This window comes from Lithobates pipiens, unplaced genomic scaffold, assembly GCF_037356315.1.
Source record: "Lithobates pipiens isolate NorthernLeopardFrog02 unplaced genomic scaffold, aLitPip1_a1.2 Scaffold_27, whole genome shotgun sequence".
Lineage (NCBI taxonomy): Eukaryota > Metazoa > Chordata > Amphibia > Anura > Ranidae > Lithobates > Lithobates pipiens.
Window position 1 is genome coordinate 19,686,819 of NW_027507788.1, and position 17,580 is coordinate 19,704,398.

The following is a 17,580-nucleotide window of genomic DNA, read 5'->3' on the forward strand; positions in this document are numbered from 1 at the left end:
AATTGCATACACACGATCGGGATTTCCAAAAGAAAGTTCTTCCATCGGGAAAATTGAGAACATGCTGTCAAATTTTGACTGGCGGAAATTCGGACAGCTAAATTCCGATGGAGCATACACATGGTCGCATTTTCCGATGAAAAGCTCTCATTGGTCTTTTTCTGGGCGGAATTCCGATCGTGTGTACGCGGCATAAGCTGGGTGCTGGCGGTAGTGACTTTCCTCCGTTGTGCGGACTAGATCGTCTGGCTTGTTCCTGCCCTCTATGATTACATGGGATGCCCTCGTTGGGTCATTTTAGGCATTTGCAAATGTGTGCTAACTAAACCCCTGCTTTTAACAGACGGTTAGACAGGTTCATTTGGTTGGTCAGCAGACTGGTTGGTGAGTTGAGCTATGGAATTGTCTTTGTTTTATATGTATATGCCCTCCTCGCTGTGAAGGCCAGTTATGGGTGTGGGCAGTGGCCAGTTTTTTGTTACTGTTTGTATATATGGTCCGGGAACACACTGGGCACCTTCGCTGCCATTGTGCTCTTTCTGGGTGTCCAGTGTGCTCCTGTTCCTTTAAGAGGGCTTGGGCAGTCTCCAGGCACCTGTCCCACATCTATCCATTCCATGCATGTGCTTCCACTGTGGAGACACTTATAAATTTGTAGTGTTAGGACTGCAAGCCACACAGGGTACCGTGACGAGGCCTTGCAGCTTTCACATGTGTTTGCAAATGTGTGCTAACTAAACCCCTGCTTTTAACAGACGGTTAGACAGGTTAATTTGGTTGATCAGCAGACTGGTTGGTGAGTTGAGCTATGGAATTGTCTTTGTTTTATAGGGGGACCAAGGCATCTGGGAGAACTGGATGTGAGCAGGGAAGGTGATTGGCATGGCGGGGGGCAAATACTCAAACTGACCCCATTATAGTTCTGTCTGCAGCAGCTGAAAGTTGGCTTCTTCTGCTCTCCCTCCCACCGGCTTTCAGCTGCTGCAGAGAGAGCCATACAGAAGATCAGTTCCAGTAACTGCCCCCCGCCGCACCGATCACACCCTCCCTGTGCATTATACATTTCACACTGCTGCCAGGCCTCTCTGTGTCCCCCCTCTACCCCCACAGTGCTGCCGACTTCGCTCCCCTCCTTCCTCCCGGCAAATAATAGAATCCTTCAGCCTGGAGAGTGGGGGAAGGTTCCGGTAAATATGTCACATTTGCCACCCCCTTCCTTTCCTAAATTAACACAATGAGTGATCAGTACCAATCACTCACTGTGTTCAATCATACTGAAGTACAGTATAGTAAACTGTGTTTATTTGTTAGTTTGTCTGTGTGGGGCCCCCGTGGTTTTGAACAGCACTGCTCAAGGAATCCAGAGCTGCTGAACTATGTGATCGGACTGGATAAGGTAAGTACTTTTTATAGGTAGGAAAAGGGGGAGGGAATTTTTTTTTGAATAGTTAGAGTTTTGCCGCGTACACACGACCGGACTTTTCGATGGACTTGGTCCGGCGGACTGGAATCCGTCGGACAATTCGATCGTGTATGGGCTCCAAGGGACTTTTTCTTCCCAAAAGTCCGGCGGACCTAGAAATAAAACTTGCTTCAAATCTTTCCGACGGACTCGAGTCCGGTTGAAAAATCTGGTCGTCTGTGTGCTAGTCCGATGGACTAAAACCGACACTAGGGCAGCTATTGGCTACTGGCTACGAACTTTCTTATTCTACATCATCACGTTCGAATCCGTCAGACTTTTGGAGTGATCGTGTGTGGCCAAGTCCGTTAGTTTGAAAGTCCGGCGAACCTCAGCTGCAAAGTCCGTCGGATTGTCCGCCGGACCCAGTCTGTCGAAAAGTCCGGTCGTGTGTACGCGCAGGGCCGGTGCTACCACTAGGCGGAGTAGGCAGCCGCCTAGGGCGCACTACCCCCCCAGGGCGCAGCCACGGCCTCTGTATCATGCCTCCAATCCCCCCGATGTGTCCTGCTGAGTGCCCTGCTGTTCCCTCGCTCTCTTCAGAATAAAAGCTCACAGCGCCGCTTTGGGACTACTTTGCTCCAGCCTGTCCCTCTGGAGTGGCGCTGTGTGTGTGGGGAGGAGGGGCGGGGCTTGGTGGAGATCAGAGCATCGAGAGGTGCAGCATCTGTTAGCTGACCTCCCGGCCAGCGGGGGCACCAGAGAGCAACACCGCCCGCCCAGTGCTGAGGAGAACCTGGATGTGATGGTTGATGAAGCGGAGGTAAGGAGGAGGGTGCATCCTCCCTATCTACAGCGAGCTGTGTGTGGGGGATGGTGGGTGAGTAGTGCAGGAAATAGGAATCAGGTAGGTAGATCTGTGTGTGTGTGTGTGTAATGGTCAGGTAGGTAGATCAGTGTATTTTATCAGGTAGGTGGGTCAGTGTATGTGTAATAGTTAGGTAGGTCAGAGTGTATGTGTGTGTGTGTGTAATGGTCAGATAAGTCAGTGTATTGTGTCAGGTAGGTGGGTCAGTGTGTATGTGTAATGGTCAGGTAGGTCAGTGAATGTGTAATGGTCAGGTGGGTCACATATTGCAAAGGGGGTGGAGTCATGGGCAGAGCCAATGGGGGGGAGCGGCAAAATGAGGTTTCGCCTAGGGTGTCAAAAATTCTTGCACCAGCGCTGTGTACGCGGCATTAGCCTTTCCCACCACTTTACTTGTAAAGATTTTAAAAATATAATTTTTCTTTTGCAAGAAAAAAAAAAAACCTGGTTGTTCGGAAATCTTTAATTTCTAAAGTTCCACTTTACGTTTCTGAATTCCATCCCTACAGTACCAACGTTTTTTTCTCAATGGGTAAATACGATTTGTTAATACGACTGTGCTACTAAAATCAGTCAGCGATCTCCCGCAAGGCTTCAGATTTGTGCAATGATGGCTACAGCATGCAACTGCAAGTGTAGCGATCGCTCGTGAATAATCGCGGGCGATTTTAATGACACGGTCGCAATAGCAAAAAGCGCTTGTGTGCATCCAGCCTCAAACCTGTCTCCTTTTGCCCTGGTTGTCTAGCGTCCACCTCTCCAGAGACCCCACGTCTGTAGAGAGATGACACAGAAGTCCCTGGAGAAAGGACGGGACGCGATTATGGGGGCGCTGTAATGACACCCTCAATGCAGATCGCGCCGAATGGCTGTGCCATGTTGGGTCAATAAGAAACTGAAGTCTCCCTTTCTGTAAACAAACAAATCCTATTATGTTGCAGCTTCAGCTGTCAGATAAGATGCGCCATCAAAATCCCTGGAAAGCCGGAAAGAAAGCCAGGCGGCCTTTATGCGGTTGCATGGAGCGCATTAAATGATGACAGAGCCTGGCGCCCTCGCAGCTGTGCCTGTGTGGGTATTAATGCTCCATTGTTGTCTATGAGAGAAATAAATACAAGCCGCAAACCACAATATTCAGTCTGATGGGAGCTGTGCTTAGCACATGGGACTGGCTCTTAAAGGAACAGTCCAGCCTTGCCATTGTCTACCTGCTGAGTGCCTGTAACTGTCACCCTAGCCAAATCCTTATAGTGCTCTCCTCTACTGATTGGCTGTTAGTATACAGTATCTCACAAAAGTGAGTACACCCCTCTCATTTTTGTAAATATTTTATTATAACTTTTCATGTGACAACACTGAAGAAATGACACTTGTCTACAATGTAAAGTAGTGAGTGTACAGCTTGTATAACAGTGTAAATTTGCTGTCCCCTCAAAATAACTCAACACACAGCCATTAATGTCTAAACCACTGGCAACAAAAGTGAGTACACCCCTAAGTGGAAATGTTCAAATTGGGCCCAATTACCCATTTCCCTCCCCGGTGTCATATTTGACTCATTGGTGTTACAAGGTCTCAGGTGTGAATGGGGAGCAGGTGTGTTAAATTTGGTGTTATCGCTCTCACTCTCTCATACTGGTCACTGGAAGTTCAACATGGCACATCATGGCAAAGAACTCTCTAAGAATCTGAAAAAAAAGAATTGTTGCTCTACATAAAGATGACCTAGGATATAAGAAGATTGCCAAGACCCTGAAACTGAGCTGCAGCACGGTGGCCAAGTCCATATAGCGGTTTAACAGGACAGGTTCCACTCAGAACAGGCCTCACCATGGTCAACCATAGAAGTTGAGCGCAAGTGCTCAGCGTCATGTATGGTTCAGGGACAGACATGCGATTTGTCCTCTGGGATTTGGGCAGGGGCGTAACTATAGGGGGTGCAGCAGTCGTGACCAGAACTGGGCCCTGTGCTGCAGGGGGCCCATGCAGCCCCCTCTACATATGGCTGGCAGCAGCATAGGCAGCTAGGGGTGGCTGGAGGTGGAGGGTGACTAGCAGAGCTCCATGCTTGACTATCGCACTGGCTGCTCTTTGCTGCATGACCTGTGTCTTTGGCTGACTCCTCAGAGTACCCCTCTCCTGCTCCATGCATTGCCGCTCAGTCCGATGTCTGTTCTCCCCAGCCAGAGTCCCCCCCAAACCCCCCCCCCCCCCCCCGAGTCCGGCCCACACTGCACTGCATACTTCTCCCGGGTAAACAAACATTTAGCACACAGATGCAGTGCAGCCCTATGAGAGCCGACTCCCCGGAGGACACTGCAGGCTTGTCTGCCAGCCCCCCTCCTCCCCCGTCATACACAGATGATGAAAGGTCTTTCTGGGAGATATGCTGATCACCCGTCCAGCACACTGGATGGAGCCCAGGCCAACATGGATGAGTGCGCGGCCTGCAGCTTGGTCATGGTGAGTGAGAGGACCCCATCCCCCACACACCATTACATACCCCCTCCATCTCCCCCTGGGGACAATGGCCCCTTCTCACATGGGAACAGGAACCCCCTTCTCACCTGGGGGCAGTAACTTCATCTGCCCTGGAGAAAAGGACCTCATCTCTTCTGAGGACGGGGACCCCATCCTGCCTAGGGACAGTCCCCCAATGGGGCACCTAAAAATAAAAAATAAAATAATTAAAAAAAACTACTGATGCCAGTGGTGGAACTACAGGGCTCACAAAGGTCATACCTGTGACCACGCCCTGGAGTTCCACCGCCGGACTCAGAGGGAAGGGCCCTGGCTGGGGTTCAGGGGGGCCCTTCGTGGTTTCTTGCATCGGGCCCTGAAGGTTCTAGTTACACCACTGGATTTGGGAGCCATTTACAGTAGATGTGGGAAGGGGCGGGTTCCAGGATTTGAGGGGCAGGAGGCCTTTTTCTTGATGTTCTCATTGTCTTGGTTTGTAAAATCGAAGTGGTGTTGGAGAGAAAACTTCCTTCACTCCAAACCAACCAACCCTATCTATCTATCTATCTATCTATCTATCTATCTATCTATCTATCTATCTATCTATCTATCTATCTATCTATCTATCTATCTGTGGCGGGCTGGCGGCCCATATATGAATCCATCATCTACACGCAGGCGTTTCCTGCGTAGTCTCTTTCTTCTACCCTTCTACCGCTCTGTGCTGCTTCTGGTCCCTGGGCCCTCTCTTACCAGGATCTTTTGCTATGCGCTTCGGGACCATTCCTCTCAACTCAACTTAACACTGATTGGCGGCACTGAAGGGCACTGATTGGTGGCACTGAAGGGCATTGATTGGCAGCACTGATTGGCAGCACTGAAGGGCACTGATTGGCAGTACTGAAAGGCACTGATGGCACTGATTGGCAGCACTGAAGGGCACTGATTGGCAGCACTGAGGGGAAATAATTGGCAGCACTGATTGGGAGCACTGATTGGCGCTGATAGGCAGCACTAATGGGCACTGTTGGGGCTGCACTGATCCTCAGGACACTGGTGATCAGTGCCCCGATTATCAGTGCAGATGTTCCCTTTTACACTGGCCGGTTACCGTCTCTCCTCTCCTTACGCCGGGACAGCATGAGAAAAGGAATGCCGATAACCGGCAAGTGTCTTTACATCCTCATCAGCTGTGATTGGACACAGCTCATCACGTGTGATTGTCTCTTTATCCCGATCTGTGATTAGCTGTCCTAAATTGCTCCGGGTGGGCATCACAGCGGGCGTGCGAGGGGCATAGTTCTGGAAGGGCGCCAATAGACGCCCTTCCAGAACTACGCTGTAGCCCTTATTTGGCTCTAGCGTGTTCACCCGGGGGGGGGGGGGGTGGTTGGGTTTGTCTCATGGAAGATATGCCCCTGCATTCTGAAGGCGTCCAGAACGTAGAGGGCTGGGAGAGTCAAATGGGCACGGCAGATATGCCCCTGCTTGCAGTGTTTGTGTGTCCACTCCAAGGGTAGTTTTTTCTTGTCCCAGTCTTGGGTTATTAGCATAGGGGTCCACCTCTCAGGAAGCCCACCAATAGATGGGATCCCATGGAAATTCTGCTTTATTGAGTATCAGAACCACAAGAGATTGTGGTCTGAGATTGCACATGATGACCACATGATGTCCATATACCAAAAAAAGAAATCGCTGTGTTCCACTGGTGCATGGCTTTCCCAGAAAAAAAAAAAAAATCCATGTTGATTTAAAGAATCGATCCAACATATAATACTGCTACAAAAGCCATTTTGTGGTTTTCACATACAAAACATTACTAAAATTTCCCTTTCAGGCTGTCAGGAATCATCAATAACTGCCGAGAAATTCAGACCGCTCCTTGCTTCCCATTGGCCCGATGTGATAAATAGCTCCTTTCTTGGTGAATTCAGTGACAGGTACACTTCACTGTAAATGATACACTCTTTGAAGAACCTTATAGCCTTTTTAGTTTTGTTTTTTTAAAGATTCATTTGATGTAAATAGTTGTATCAGTTTGTGTTACATACAAGTTGCAATCTGACTATACAACCCCTGTATAATTAACTTTAGATCTACCAAAGTCATGCGATGTAGGACTCTCCTACTTAGGTTTCTAGGATAATAGGTCGATTTAGTATTTGTTGGCTCCTCTGTGGTCATTGGGGCAGCTATTGATTTCTCTGGGCTGTTCCAGTTCTCAGGTTTGATTGCTTCCCCCTGCATTCTGAAGGCGTCCAGAATGTAGAGGGCTGGGAGAGTCAAATGGGCAGCTTGAATATTTATTGTGCTGCAGTCAATCCCTGGGGAGGTGCACCCAATAGGTGGCTGGGGGGAGCATAAATAGTTGGCGAGTGTGGAGCAGCCTTGTTCTTGTCTTGGAGGAGAAGTTCCAACCTCAGGGACTGCTTCCCCTTTGAGGCATATCTGATGGAGTCTGCTGATGTTCATCGAGGTCCCAGCTATAGCAGAGCTGGGATGCCTAGTATTCCTAATTAGTTTATTCCTAATTGCAAAGCAGGGAAAAAAACAGCAAGATCGCTTAAGCTGGCTCGGGAGTACACTAACTGACTAACTGATATCTCCAGTGACACTAATGCAGTGATCAGTAGGCTTGTGCAATTCGTTTCGTAACGAATCGAAATTCGGCCGAATTTTGCATCTTTCGGACATTCGGATGCATCCGAATGTCCGAATAAAAAAAAAAAAAAAAAAAAAATTACAACGAATACGAAAGAAATATAACGAATGAATTCGACATGATTCGAAATTATTTCAACTGCATTCGAAATGATTTCAACATGATTCGACATTATTTCAATCGCATTCGAAAATATTTTGTGACCCGACTTTGGGGCCACATATCTCGGGGTCACTTAAAGCTAGAAACCCCAAATTTGGTATGCAAACACAATAATACTAGCACTACAATATATCCAAATTTGAAGTGTCTAGCACCAAGTGACCCCGAGATACATGGCCCTAAAGTCGGGTCACAAAATATTTTCGAATGCGGTTGAAATAATGTTGAATCATGTTGAAATAATTTCGAATGCATTCGAAATTATGTTATTAGTTATTAGAGCAGAGAATGACATTTTGCGACCCGATTTTGGGGCCACATATCTCGAGGTCACTTAAAGCTAGAAACCCCAAATTTGGTATGTAAACACAATAATACTAGCACTACAACATATCCAAATTTGAAGTGTCTAGCATCAAGTGACCCCGAGATACATGGCCCTAAAGTCGGGTCACAAAATATTTTCGAATGTGGTTGAAATAATGTCGAATCATGTTGAAATCATTTCGAATCCGGTAGAAATATTTTCGAATTTCGTTGAAATATTTTCGAATGTGGCCGATTTTTCGAATTCGGTAGAAAACTAAACAAAATCCGAAAACGAATTTAAGGAAGTTAACGAATATAACTAAACGAAATTAATGAATTAACCAATTAAAACGAAACGAAACTAAACAAATTTTTTCCTTTTGCACATGTCTAGTGATCAGTGCTAATACTGTAAACTGTCACTGTACTAATGACACTGGCTGGGAAGGGGTTAACATCTAGGGATGATCAAGGGGTTAAATGTGTGCCTAACAACGTGTAATGTGTGGTGCTTTTACTTAAAGTGGGGTACCCCCTAAAAAAAAAAAAAATTAAAAGTCAGCAGCTACAAATACTGCAGCTGCTGGCTTTTAATAATCGGACACTTACCTGCCCCAGGGTCCAGCGATGCGGGGGAACGAAGCCCCCCCCTCGCTCCCCGCTCCACTCGCGGCGCCGTCATGCATACTGTGGGCACCCGGCTGTGGCTTCACAGCCGGGCACCCACTGCGCATGCGCGAGCGGCGCAGGGCGCCGTGATACGCCGTACAGTCACCTGGGACACATGACAGGTCCCAGGTGAATGTGCGGCGTGAGGGGAAGTGATGTCACCAGCCCGGGCAATGAAGAAGGCAGACTACGAGGGACCCCCTAGCAACCGGTATTTAGAGGTGAGTAAAAAATTTTTTTTTTTGCCAATTATTTTTTTTGATTTTTTTTAAGAATTTTAAGTAGTTTTATTTTTTTGGTGGCAACACCACTTTAAGATGGCCATACACCTATAAATTATCTTCAGATCTTCTATGGTCAGATGGAAAAAGTGGAACAGATTCCTTCATCTACGCTGAACTGGGTGGATGGAAGTATCTTGCTAGTCGGCCCCGCTGGCTCTCAACCTAAACAATGCTGGCACCCAATCAGAATGTTCAGGTATTGTGAGAGCCAGCGAGGCTGACTAGCAAGATACTTCCATCCACCCAGTTCAGCGTAGATGAAGGAATCTGTTCCACTTTTTCCATCTGACCATAGAAAATCTGCAGATAATCTATAGGTGTATGGCCAGTCTAAGTAAAAGCACCACATATATTACACGTTGCTAGACACACATTTAACCCCTTGATCGCCCCTAGATGTTAATACAGGTATTTGCATCCACTTCCGGGCATAGACTCCCGCGGGAATCTACGCCCCCTTCCCATCCCACCGCGCTGTCTGCTGGCACACACAAGGGGAAGTGAAGCTGGAAGATGGCGGCGGTGGCATCCGAGGACCGAGGTACGGTTCGGCCTTGGGTGCCGACATCGCGGGCGCTCTGGACAGGTAAGTGTCCTTATTTTAAAAGTCAGCAGCTGCAGTATTTGTAGCTGCTGACTTTAAAAAAAAAGAAATTGCGGGACTCCTGCTTTGATCAGCCACAGAACCTGTGTAATTAATATTATATAATATAGTTTAAAGGGATGAGGTGGCAACACTACGCGCAAGTGCCAGTTAAAGTAGTGCAAGTGCCGAATGGCAAAAAATGCTCTGGTCATAACAGGGGGGTAATCTTTCGGAGGTCAAGTGGTTAAAAAAAAAAACTGTTTGTAAACAGCTACCGACAGACCAGATCACATCCATATGCAGTACTAGGCCCACAAAAAATAAAAATAAATACATATTTGGTGACCTGTCCTGTGACTGATTTTATCTCAGCAGTTGCTCAGCAAGGTGGCTATTTCTATCGATGTACACTTTTTTGCAGAGCGAACGCCGACCATAAATTTATGCAGCAACAAGCAAGTACAATCGTTCCAAAAAAAAAATGACTTTCAGGGAAAACTTTACACTAATAATCTGACATGAGTCTTCGCTGCGCACACGTGACGGCTTCCCTTTGGAAAGGGAGACATCTTATTAGCTGCACTGGTGACAGAAGGTGCCGGCACTTACCTGAGAGTGACATTATCCCCTTGACAGGCGGTGTAATTACCATCTGGCGGGACCAGCTCTGAGCATTCCACGAAGAGAACTGGGCAGAGAGATAAGGAGGTGCAGGAGATGGGGGAGGAAGGGAGAATGGCACCACATGTGACAGGTAGGGCACAGGGCATGAGCGGGGGTGACATTCCAGGTGCAGAGGATGGAGGGGGGGGGGGGGGCAGCGTTTATGGAACACAAGCGGAGGAGAAAAAAAAAAAAGGGAAAGAAGAGAGAGAAAAATAAATTTGTTAGAAATATGGCAGGCTGACAATGCCCAAAAATGTAGACAATTATATCATATAATAGTGTCAAGTATATGCAAATTATAGAATTCAATACTATAAAAATAACAATTAAAAAGAAAAGAAAAGTTTTCATTATAAATGTATCTAGTGATTATGACATGTTGCATATGGATGTTTCATATTAACCACTTTAAGCCTAAAGGTGGCGCTGTAGGTAATGACAGAACATCTCATTATTTAAGGAAGTCTTACTTTATTTTTTAACAATGTGCTCCTTTCCCCCGGGAGACAATGCACATGGAATATTTTGTCCCATCTTAGTAAAGCAGATCTTTAGTCCCCCCCCCCCCCCCCCCCCTAAAAAAAAATAAAAATAAAAGTCAGCAGTTACAAATACTGCAGCTGCTGACCTTAAATAAAAGGACACTCAATGGTCTAGGGATCCAGTGCTGTCCTCCCCTGAGACGGGTCTTCAATTCCCTGGTGCCGACATGTCTAGTGTGGGAAAGTTGGCTGTTACTCCTTTTGCGGCTTCACAGCTGGCTTCCCAGTGTGCATGCGCGAACCACGCCTCGCTTTGTGAATGGTCCCGCAGCCTTCAGGGACCTGTGACTAGTCCCAGAAGGCAGCAGGCAAGAGGAAGGGACTGAACTTCTGCTCGGATTGCCGAGGTGATGAAAAATAGGTACCTGCTCTTGAAAAGGAAGGGAGCGGTAAAAGACACATTTACCAGCCACTTCCCCTGAAACGTCCCCCACAGAGAGGAGGGAAGCCAGCAACACTTTGGGGGGGGGGGGTGCAACACCAAGGAGGGAGGGGACCCTGGCCAGGAGGGGGAATCGGCACTGCACATAGTGATTAGGATGTACCCAGGCACACCTAGCACCCCCCCCCCCCCGCACACGCCTACGTCATGGAATTTGTGGATCAAATAGAGGCAACTCTGGAGGAGCTGCAGAGATCCACAGCTCAGGGGGGAGAATCTGTCCACAGGACAACTATTAGTCGTGCTCTCCACAAATCTGACCTTTATGGAAGAGTGACAAGAAGAAAGACATTCTTGAAAGAAAGTCATAGGAAGTCCTGTTTGCAGTTTGCGAGAAGTGTGGGGGGACACAGCAAACATGTGGAAGATGGTTCTCTGGTCAGATGAGACCAACATTGACCTTTTTGGCCTAAAAGCAAAACGCTATGTGTGGCGGAAAACTAACACTGCACATCACCCTGAACACACCATCCCCACTGTGAAACATGGTGGTGGCAGCATCATGTTGTGGGGATGCTTTTCTTCAGTAGGGACAGGGAAGCTGGTCAGAGTTGATGAGAAGATGGATGGAGCCAAATTCAGGGAAATCTTAGAAGAAAACCTGTTAGAGTCTGCAAAAGACCGGGGTGGAGGTTCACCTTCCAGCAGGACAAATACCCTAAACATACAGCCAGAGCTACAATGAAATGGTTTAGATCAAAGCATATTCATGTGTTGGAATGGCCCAGTCAAAGTCCAGACCTAAATCCAATTGAGAGTCTGTGGCAAGACTTGAAAATTGCTGTTCACAGATGCTCTCCATTCAATCTGACAGAGCTCGAGATATTTTGTGAAGAATGGGCAAAAAAAGTCCCTCTCTAGATGTGCAAATCTGGTAGAGTCTTCCCCAAAAAGACTTGCAGCTGTAATTGGAGAGAAAGGCGGTTCTACAAACTAATGACTCAGGGGGGCGCTATACAAATGCCCCCCCACCCACACTTTTCACATATTTATTTGTAAAAAATGTTGAAAACCATTTATTATTTTCCTTCCACTTAACAATTATGTGCCCCTTTGTGTTGGTCTATCACATAAAATTCCAATAAAATACATTTACAGTTTTGGTTGTAACATGACAAAATATGGAAAATGTCAGGGGGTATGAATACTTTTTCAAGGCACTGTATTTCAAGGGGGAGCCCCAGACAAACTGTACATTTTTCAGTGTACTGCTTACACCCAATTAACATTATTAAATGTTCTCTATAACATGGCAAATCTTCGCTTGTTGAGTTCATTTCCACTTTGACCCAAAAATCATTAATCATCAATTAAAATCAGAAGCAAAGAACACAAAGCGATAAAACAAACTCCGAAGCAACATGTTGGTTGAACTGGATGGAATTTTTGCAACTATGTAACAACAGCCAGCCTCGAACTGATTAGCGCACGACGACGCGCACCGATGAACGAATCGAGACATAAACAAGCATTAAGCAAACCACACGCCGATTCTGTTGCACCGAACGCGTTCCGTCTTTATTTGATATTTTTTTTCCTGAGTTGTATATTATGTCTGGAATCAGTACAGTCTTATCCCGGCGCCCCGTAATAAATACTCTGCCTGAAAATATAAACGAAAAATAATTTTTTCCTGGTATTGGGCTGTGTTGTTTATGACCAGCCGATGATGGATGTCTAGAGAGGGCCCTTGTGCCAGCGTGGAGGAGGGGCATTTCTCGGGCTGATAAATGTCCTGCAAATTGCTGCATTTCTCATGGCGAGGGACGCCTGCTATGCTGTAACACTAGACCTGCAATACACTATTTAAAGTGGGCCTGTCCTTTGCTTATAGCTGGCAGTCTACAGTGGAATTTTCAGGGCTTGTTTACCCCAAGTGCGTTGCAGGAATGCGCGCAAAACCACGCGTTTTCCCGTACCGCACAAAAATGCACCGCCGTTTGCAGACTTGCATGGGTACCATTAATTTAATTCTTAATGGCACCCCCCACGATTCTAGTAAACAAGTGTGTGTCCGCGCCTGCCAAAACACATGGTGCCGCAGTACCATGCATTTTGGCGCAGCGCATTTTTAAAAATCGTGACAACATTTTTTTTTTTTTTTGCGCATTTTATGCAGATAGGGCAGCCCATTCATTTCAAAATGCGATGTGTGGGAACGAGCAAAAAAAAAAAAAGAGCCCTAAATATCTCCATAAATTCCTGACAAGTAACATCATACAAGAGTGTTCCACATGTTAACTGTCCCTCAATTTCAAACAGACTGTACATTGTAACATTGGGGGTCACAAGGTGAGAGGCTGCAGCAGGGGCTGATCTCTGTCCGACATTTTGTGAACGCAGGCAGGAGGCAGCCTTGCTCAACGTTTCCTTTCCAGAGGAACCCTTGAAATAATGTTTTAGATGTCAGAAAACTCCAACTATAATCAGTTCAGTGGAGGTCGGTGGGAAAAATGCCCCTCTTACAGTAAAATCTCCCCTGGGGTCATACCGCTGGCTTTACCAAGTGGCTTTGATCCTGAGCTATGGAGGCACCATCAAATGGGAGGTCAATAAGCCATAGTCTTGGCTCGGATAGAGAGGAAGGCTGACAGATGCTTTAGGCCCCTTTCACACTAGCGGGCCAATTTTCAGTTTTTCAGGGAGACCCTGATCAGACCCTCCAGTAAAATCTCCCCTGGGGTCATACCGCTGGCTTTACCAAGTGGCTTTGATCCTGAGCTATGGAGGCACCATCAAATGGGAGGTCAATAAGCCATAGTCTTGGCTCAGATAGAGAGGAAGGCTGACAGATGCTTTAGGCCCCTTTCACACTAGCGGGCCAATTTTCAGTTTTTCAGGGAGACCCGATCAGACCCTCCAGTCTCCTCTATGGAGTGGTGGGAGTCATTGGACACATCTTGTCCCATTTTGTGCGTCCGTTAACACCCACCAACCTTCGATCCTATCCATTAAAAACTGATGAATGGGGATCCATTCCACATCCATCTGGTGGATTAGATGGCAGTCAGGTGTAAACGGACAAGCGTTCTGTTTACATCCAACCGCCCATAGAGGAGAGCAGGCTGTGTCTGTGTTCGTTCTGCTTAAGCAGAGTAGATCAGCTCAACGGGGATCAGTGGACAGATTCCCCACTGAGCAGACGGACTACAGTGGAGCCAGCCCTGTGTGTAAGGGGCCTAACAGTGCTGAAGTTCACAGGCTGCAGATGAGGGAGAAAGAAGAGAATATCAGGGAGATAAGATAAGACACCCTCCTTGTAAGTTTAACTCTGTTTGCCTGTCCATGGCAGCAGAGTTGAAATACTTAAATTTTAGCTGCCTTGGAGGGGACAGGCTGGGGGGCGAGATGAGCTCCATCAGATTACATACAGTGATAATCTCCTGTTTACTTGGCGGCCTCGGTAATAGGAAGTCCCGTCTCCTGGGCCACCATTGGACCACTGCACTGTCTATCATAGGAGATTCTCTCTGTATGTAATCTGTCGGTGTTGTCCTGACCCCCTCCCTGTCCCCTCTAGGCTGCAAATGGGCATCGATCAGGCTACATTGATGGCAATGGCGAGGCTGCTGCATTGATGGCAATGGCGAGGCCGCTGCATTGATGGCAATGGCGAGGCCGCTTCATTGATGGCAATGGTGAGGCTGCTGCATTGATGGCAATGGTGAGGCTGCTGCATTGATGGTAATGGTGAGGCTGCTTCATTGATGGCAATGGTGAGGCTGCTGCATTGATGGCAATGGTGAGGCTGCTGCATTGATGGTAATGGTGAGGCTGCTTCATTGATGGCAATGGTGAGGCTGCTTCATTGATTGCGATGGTGAGGCTGCAGATTGGGCACTGACCCTTATTTTGCTTCAAAGTGCCTTATTTAAAATTTCTGTTTTTTTTTTCCAGAAACTTCTCTCTTAAAATGAATGTGCGTGTTATATGCCTGTGCGTGTTATACGCAGATAAATACGGTATTTTAATGTTTTATATGTATGGAATTGCACAGAGCAGCCCTGAACCTTCTCTTCTCGGGTCCCCCGCTGGCGCTCCTGGCTCCTCCTCAACGCCCAGTGCCTATGTCTATGTCCCGAGCCCTGCTGCTGCATCCATTGACACAGACAGCAGGACTTGGCCCCTCCCACCCCTCGACAGCAGCAAGAGCCTATGTCCCAGCAAAGCCAGTGAGACCTGGAGGTGAGGGGAGAAAAGGGCTGCAGACGTGCACAGCGCTGGATTAAACAAAGGGCTCAGGTAGGTAAAAGACGGGGGGGGGGGGGGGGGGGGGTGCTGATGCCTAAAAATAAAAATGTTTTACCTTAATATAAGGAATGCATTTTGGTAAAAAATGTTTAGGCTTTAGAACCATTTTAATTTTCTGACTAAAGTTGCCCTTTAAATAAAACTCTTCTATCTTTTTAGCTCGTTTCTCTCTCCCGTCAAATCAATTTGATCTGTGAAAAAGAGACGCTCGCTTCTAATTTTTTTTTATTTCGCTATCAGGAAACAAAAATAAGATATGACACATGTGCACATTATTTTATTTTTTATTTTTTCTGGCAGGATCGGCAAAAAAGTATTGTTTCAAATTTTGGCCATATTTTCTTTTACACAACAGCATGACTAAACCCTCCGTACTGTGATAAAAAACAACAGCATGCTTAATTAGATTTATAAAAGAAAAAAAAAAAGCAATTGCCGAACTGTCACTAAGCTTTGAATGATGTTCTGGTAATATAAAAAAGGTTAGAGTAGATGTAATCCCAATCACAAAAATCTCATAAAAAATATTTAACGTGTTCATGTACTTTGAAAGGAACATTTTAATCTTTTTAAGTCTACAGCTTTCATTAAAAATGATCCCTGGTGATCCTGCCATGCAGATCATTGTTCCATCACTTCCTGCCGCCCATCAGTGTTGCCTATCATTGCCCATCAATGCAGCCTCATCAGTGCCCATTAATGCAGCCTCATCAGTGCCCATTAATGCAGCCTCATCAGTGCCTATCAATGCAGCCTCATCATTGCCCATCAATGCAGCCTCATCAGTGCCCATTAATGCAGCCTCATCAGTGCCCATCAATGCAGCCTTATCAGTGCCTATCAATGCAGCCCCATCTGTGCCCATCAATGTAGCCTCATCGGTTCCCATCAATGCAGCCTCATTGGTGCCAATCAGTGCCCATCAATGCAGCCTCAGCAGTGCCCATCAATGCAGCCTCATCAGTGCCCATCCATGCAGCCTCATTGCCTATCAATGCAGTCTCATCAGTGCCTATCAATGCAGCCTCATCAGTGCCCATCAATGCAGTCTCATTAGTGCCCATCAATGCAGCCTCATCAGTGCCTATCAATGCAGCCTCATCAGTGCCCATCAATGCAGCCTCATCAGTGCCCATCAATGCAGCCTCATCAGTGCCCATAAATGCAGCCTCATCATTGCCCATCAATGCAACCTCATCAGTGCCCATCAATGCAGCCTCATCAGTGTCCATCAATGCAGCCTTATCAGTGCCTATCAATGCAGCTTTGTCAGCACACATCAGTGAAGAAGAAAAATTACTTATTTGCAAAATGTTATAACAGAAACTAAGAAAACATGCCCAGTATTGAAGTGGTTAATGCGCATTAAAACAGCCATGAGTAGTCTCTATTGTTCCGTCACTTCCTGTTATAGGGGGACAGGGACATGGAGTTGTCACCCTATAACAGGAAGTGATGGAACAATGATATATATATAGTACTATTTACAAATGTTATAAATACATTTATTTTTTTATTATACATTACATTTTTTCCCCTAGCATTGTTTGTGTCATTATCTGTCCCATCTGCCTTGTTCCAAGCCCCCCCCTCTCTCTCTCTCCCCCCCCTTCCATTCTCTGGTCCCAAAGGTTCGGAGGCATAGTTATGCAGCCGGCACCCTCAGACATGGTTTATGAGAATCCAATGTCAGGATATAATTAGTGGAATTCTCGGTGAGCCCTGCTGCACTGAATATTCAATATATCAGGGCCAAAACAATCTATTCTGAAACTCTAACAAAGGCAGTGGGTGTTTACAATGTGGCAGGGAGCAGCGTAGCATGGCAGAGGGAGAAGAGGGCAGGGAGGTACGGTGCGTTACACTGTGACATTCCGCGCACCCAGGAGGGAGTGAGGCAGATGTGTTGTACAGAAAAGGTGGTTACGGAATGTGTACTGCTTAAAGGAGAACTGCTATCAGAAAAATGCACAACTGCCTGTGAACTCGCGGGAGAGCGTGGCCTCTGTGCTCGGTCATTATTGGTTAAAGCCAAAAACAAATCGACTCCAGCACACGCCTTATAGTCGAAGACCATCAGTGGGTGCTATAGTGAACTGAAGGCGGTGCCATCAGGAAAGTTCACAGGCAAAGTAATCACTGGCACGTTATCAATATTAACTGAGTCTTTTTTTTTGCCACCATAACAGCAATGTTTCAGGGCCACAGGGGACCCCTTGCTTAGGCAATGTCCATTGCATGGGTTCCTGGAGATGGCAAGAAGTAACCAGGTGCTGT

The 17,580-nt window shown here is 46.7% G+C and overlaps 1 protein-coding gene across 2 annotated transcripts in view; it reads right to left on the reverse strand.

The window, feature by feature from the left end:
- IGLON5 (IgLON family member 5) overlaps nt 1-17,580 on the reverse strand; it is a 766,795-nt gene that overhangs the window by 340,937 nt on the left and 408,278 nt on the right. For both annotated transcript variants that reach the window (XM_077456585.1, XM_077456584.1), the window contains exon 2: nt 10,012-10,090. In XM_077456585.1, the coding sequence (XP_077312711.1) occupies nt 10,012-10,090 (79 nt within the window). The remainder of the gene's footprint in view (nt 1-10,011; nt 10,091-17,580) is intronic.